Source organism: Sinocyclocheilus rhinocerous, unplaced genomic scaffold (genome assembly GCF_001515625.1).
Source record: "Sinocyclocheilus rhinocerous isolate Xijiao unplaced genomic scaffold, SAMN03320098_v1.1 scaffold1311, whole genome shotgun sequence".
Lineage (NCBI taxonomy): Eukaryota > Metazoa > Chordata > Actinopteri > Cypriniformes > Cyprinidae > Sinocyclocheilus > Sinocyclocheilus rhinocerous.
The window spans coordinates 145,843-151,724 of record NW_015637852.1 but is presented as its reverse complement, the minus strand read 5'-3'; the positions used below and the strand labels follow the sequence as shown (position 1 = coordinate 151,724).

The 5,882-nt window shown below is 36.0% G+C and overlaps 1 protein-coding gene across 4 annotated transcripts in view; it reads left to right on the top strand.

Moving 5' to 3' along the window:
• The window catches only part of LOC107749275 (bile acid receptor-like), a 16,505-nt gene extending 11,847 nt beyond the window's left edge, over positions 1-4,658 (top strand). For 3 of the 4 annotated variants that reach the window (XM_016564369.1, XM_016564366.1, XM_016564367.1), the window contains 2 exons: positions 1,301-1,414; positions 3,792-4,657. In XM_016564369.1, coding sequence (XP_016419855.1) covers positions 1,301-1,414; positions 3,792-4,030 — 353 coding nt within the window. In that variant the 3' untranslated portion in view covers positions 4,031-4,657. Of the gene's footprint in view, positions 1-1,300; positions 1,415-3,791 lie in introns of all 4 variants that reach the window. The other variant, XM_016564368.1, reaches the window with a different exon arrangement.
• Positions 4,659-5,882: the final 1,224 nt, after the last annotated feature.

The following is a 5,882-nucleotide window of genomic DNA, read 5'->3' as shown; positions in this document are numbered from 1 at the left end:
CAAATATTTCCACATCGTGACGTAGAGATGTGGGGGCGTGTTTGAATGAGGCATTTTAGCCCGGTCTGGATCAGCCTTCTCTTTTAGATAATAAATCCTTTTGTGGGAGACTTTGAGCTTTGTAACTCTGCAGATCTTATACATGCACAAATAGCTACATTACACTAAAGAAAAGGAAAAATAGAAATCGCATCATATGACCCCTTTAATGTCCCAGCTGTCTTCAGTGTGGCAGCTCCCACCGAGGGATTCCCTGATTGGTTGCTCTGTAAACCAAACCCTTACGGCTCTTCACACTGAATGCTTTACATCAGAAAAGAGCGCTCGGCTCACATAGCCAGTGAAGTATGATAATTATATCAATGATAATGATAAAGACAAAGACCTCGCACAAAACAGGAAAGCCCTTCAAAGACAGGCTTCAAATGAACTGCTGTTACTGAGAATCCCACTGAATGTGGAAACGCACAGCTGTGGGGATCCGAGGCCAGATTCAGATCAGCTCTGACCTAACAGACAATAGAAAGCAATAAGGTCACGACCCCTGATGATCTGCCATTGCACACTGAGGGAGTGCACAAGATATGAATAGTTCTTTTTAAGAGTGTATTTTAAATTAATTTTCTTACCTCACTGGCAAATTCAAGATATAATCTTTGGGAAAAAGTCTTAAAAGGCTACGTTTATCTAGTTTTAAATAAGTTTCAATATTTTTTTCTGAGACAACAAGACAAAAGTAGATTACAGAGCATAAGATGAAATGTAATAGGCCTACATTTTATATTATTGATGGATGGATTCTTTCTAAGAGGAAATTGTGTGATTTACTGTAGTAAATCCATACTTTTAAATATAGGTAACACTGCCACCCTGAGGCCTCAGAATAAAACAGGCCATTTATAAAACCTTATACACTTGTACATTCAACAAAGACAGTTTCACTACTGAATACTGAAAATGTGTCCTATTAGATTTATCTACTGAAACTCAAAAAAATACAGAATTTATGGGGGTAAGATCACAGAGCCACAGCTGAGTGTAGTGTGTAATAATGTGATCTTTAGTCCAGTAAAGAAGGCATGGCCTTCATTTAATTTTAAATCATAGTTGGTATGTAAATATGTGCCTTGGTTGATTAGCTTCAAATAAATATGTTTTTGAGTGGTTACAAGTGGCTGAGGTTGTAAATGACTGTCGTTTTTATGTTGTCAGTACTAGATATTCAATATTAGAGTGATTTATAAAAGACAAAAATGAAGCTTGGTGTATATCTTCATAAACATCTTTATTTCCTCCATAGGCATATCTGAAGAGTTTATCACACCCATGTTTAACTTCTATAAAAGCATCGGGGAGCTGCAGATGATGCAAGAGGAACATGCTCTCCTCACTGCTATCACAATCCTCTCACCAGGTCAGCTGATATCAGACACTTAATGTTTTAAATAATACATTTCAGAATGCAATGTTAGTTCAGTTAGAGTTAGGGTTGTTAAAAACAGTGTTCTTGTGTTGCCAAAGTTTAGTGCTGATTTGGTGCTCAAAAACATTTCTTATTATTACAATGTTGAAAACAGTTGTGCTTCTTAATATTTTTGTAGATAAATAGGAAGTTCAAAAGAACAGCATTCTTTTAAAATAGAAATCTTCTGTAACATTATAAAAATCGGTAACACTTTAGAATAATGGTCCGTTGTTAACAAGTAACTATGCAGGAAGTAATAGGTAGTACTACATTAACACTTAACTTAATACTATTAACTAATAGAGAAGCAAGATTAACTAAGCAGTAAGTAGTAGCAAATTTAGGACAAAGGTAGTTACTTATTAGATATTTGATAATTACTAAAAAAATATATCCTCATTGAGAACTACTTGTTAATAAAGAATAGCCAATTAATTACTAATATTTTTCAGAACTGATTACCGCACACTGTCATAGACCTAGGGTTTTATTCTCCACAATAAATTCAGTAATTAATCTGAATTCCCAGTTTTCTAGGGAGCCGTCAGCAGAGCTCTGTGAGAAATTTTTGAAATTTTTTGTTGACAAAGCGAGTGCCATTCGCTTATCTTTTACTTCACATCTCTCAGACCTGTCTTTGAACTCGCCTGCTAGTCCATTTTCATTTAGTCATTTTCAACATGTCTCTTTAATGGAACTTTCCGATCTCGTTAACAAAATGAAGTCTACTAACTCCTCACTGGATGTTGTTCCTTCTGAGATCATAAAAGCAGCTTTTCCAGTAATTGGCCCCAGTGTCCAAGTGTTGATTAACTCATCTTTGGACACTGGTGTGGTTCCGAACTGCTTTAAGCATGCGGTTGTTCAGCCTTTGCTTAAGAAGCAAGGTTTGGATGAAAGTTGCTTTAACAATTTTCGGCCTGTCTCAAAGTTATCATTTTTGTCAAAGCTTTTGGAAAAAGTTGTGCAATTACAGCTGATCACATTCTTAAATACAGCTAATTTATTAGAACCTTTTCAATCTGGTTTCACTGCTTATCACAGTACGGAGTCTGCTTTGCTTAAAGTGTTCAATGATATTTTGGTTGCAGTTGATGCCGGTAAAAATGCGGTATTGATTCTACTGGATCTTACAGCTGCCTTTGATACCGTGAATCATAATGTTCTTATTTGCCGTTTAGAACATCTGATCGGTATCAGGGGCACAGCCTTACGATGGTTCAGCTCATATCTCAAAGACAGGTCTTTTTCTGTGGAGCTAGGCAAGTTTTCCTCATCATCTGCCCCAATTATTAGTGGAATACCTCAGGGCTCTATTCTGGGACCGCTTCTTTTTAACTTATATATGCGCCCTCTGGGGGATATTATCAGGAAGCACAATGTTTCGTTTAATTTATATGCTGATGATACGCAGATGTACCTCCCACTAAAAGCTGGTGATTCCATTCAACCATTGCTGGAATGTATCTCAGATATTAAAAAATGGTTAACAAATAACTTTCTCCAACTCAATGAGAACAAAACAGAAATTATTGTTTTTGGTCCCCAAAAAATGAGAATGGATATTATTGAGGAGCTGGGCAATCATTTCCCCTCCATTTCCTCACAGGTTAGAAACCTGGGCGTTATCATAGACTCAGAATTATGTTTGTCCAAACAAATTAATTCTGTCGTTAGGAACAGTTTTTATCAATTACGGGTCATCTCCAAACTTAAATCATTTTTGTCTTTTCAAGATTTGGAGAAGGTTATTCATGCTTTTATTACCTCACGTTTAGATTACTGTAATTCCAATTGTTCACTTTTAAGACGTTACTGTTGTGATTAGTAATTAATTGGTTATTCTTTATTAACTGGTCATAGTTCACAAGTAGTTCTCAATGAGGATATTTTTATTTAATAATTATCAAATATCTAATAAGGAACTACCTTTGTCCTAAATTTACTACTACTTACCTACTTACTGCTTAGTTAATCTTGCTTCTCTATTAGTTAATAGTATTAAGTTAAGTGTTAATGTAGTACTACCTGTTACTTCCTGCATAGTTACTTGTTAACAATGGACCATTATTCGTTATAAGGCTGGCATGTTCCAAGGAACCATCAATGTAAATGCATTAGCATCATATGATGGAAATGTTTTAACCCATTTAAAACCCACGTTTGGTTCTTATGTAATCAGTTTGTACTGTTCCAATAAGTTAAATGGTTAATGATTAATAGGGTCACAATAGAAAAGCACATTTTTGTCATTGTTTTATGCTTCAGAAGGCCACAATTAAATGAATTTGTTTCATATGACTGAAATTGTTCTATCTATCCGTAGACAGACCATACGTAAAGGACCAGCAGGCAGTGGAGCGTCTGCAGGAGCCCATGTTGGAGGTGCTGAGGAAGGTCTGTAAACTACAGCACCCCCATGAGCCCCAGCACTTTGCACGGCTTCTCGGTCGTCTGACTGAGCTTCGCACCCTCAACCACCATCACGCAGAAATGCTGGAGTCATGGCGCATGAGCGACCACAAGTTCACCCCCCTCCTCTGTGAGATCTGGGACGTTCAGTGACTTAAGTGACTCTTCCACGTTCAGTGGAAGAGAAAATGAGCAAAAAATGGGCAGTTGAGAGAGAAATGCTATAGACTTTTACTAAGCTGCCAAAGAGAGGAGTTTACACACTTTTCAGAGAAGTGGACTGTTAAAGTATGTAATGTAAATGTAATATATTGTCAAACTTCAAGTAAAACAGGAAATAAGAAGATTTTAAGACATTATCAGCTCTTCAGGAAAAGATTGATGTACACATTTTGACATTCTAATGCCTTTGTATATGTTTACCTGGCCTTTGCAACTTGGCACCTTGTTTGTTTAAAATCTGCTTTCCTTTATCAGAGGACTTTGTGACTTTTTACATTTTATGTCTGTTTGTATTTTGTGTAATTCATCTAAATATTTTAAAGTTCTCAAAATCTGTACTGCTTGACCTGTGGTCACTCTTTTCACTTTTCGAGAATTATGTAACCATTCTTCTTCTGTGCCCAAATATATGCGTTTATCTGAAAACTGGTGTTTACCATTGTGAAGTATTATATAAACAGTATATTTAGAATAACAGACCAAATATTAGCCCATATGTGCTAAGCACAAAACCATAGGCATTAAATTAATAGTTCACCCAAAACTGAAAATTTGCTGAAAATGTATTCACCTTCAGGTGATGTAGATGAGTTTGTTTCATCATCTGAACAGATTTGAAGAAATTTAGCATTACATCACTTGTTCACCCCTGCAGTGATTGAGTTCAAACAGCTGATATAAACCTCACAATAATCTACAAGGAATCCACACGACTCCAGTCCATCAATCAACATCTTGTCAAGTAAAAAAAAAAGGCATATTTGTGAGAAACAAGTCCATAATTTGGATGTAGAACTTTAAACCATTGCTTCCAGCTAGTCAAGTTAAAATGCCTTGATGTACTTGTTTTTTACAAACACACAGCTTTTCACTTCACGAGATGGACTGGAGTCATGTGGATTACTTTAGATTATTGTGATGTTTTATCAGCTGTTTGGACTCTCATTCTGACGGCACATCAGTACATTTTAAGCAAATTTTAATTTTTTCATCATAAATTCATAAACAAATGAAAAAAAGTAAGGTGTAAGTGATCATGATATTATCCACTATGTGACCAAAAGTATGTGGATACCTCAATGCGCCGCATATGTGCTTGTTCACCAGTACTTTCAAAGCCTTGTTAAAAGGGGTTAGTCTTCCATAACAATTTCATTCTTCTGGGTAGGCTTTTTACACAATGGAACATGAAGGTATCAGCTCACCAGGATATAGTGCATCCTAAACGGTTCTCTAGAATGTCATTGTATGCCATAGCATTAGGATTTGTCACTGGATATCACTGGAATTAAAGGGATAGTTCACCCAAAACTGAAAATTATGCCATCATTTACTCACCTCACGAACAGACCAAAGTTGTTAATCATTGATTTGAGCAAGTGATTAGAAGCTGATCAGTCAGAATCTGAACAAATATTAACCAGTTTTGTAACTCAATTAACTGATTCATTCGTTTGATTTATTCATTCACACAGCTTTAAAAAATAATAACTTTTTGTGTTCTACAGAAGAGAGTCATACAGGTTTTTCCTATATGTAAATTATTTTCATTGCTCCACTTGTCATTTACTGTATGTGCAAGTTTAAAAGTTATTTTAGTGTTAAATTAGATTTAGCATGATTAAGCTGCATAACGTCTCGGTTACGTATGTAACCCTCGTTCCCTGAAGGAGGGAACAGAGACGTCACGTCGGTAATGACCGACAAATTGGGATCTCGCTTAGAGAGACCAATCCACTTCGAGTGTAAACTAAACGCTGATCATATGAACAACCGTTTAGGT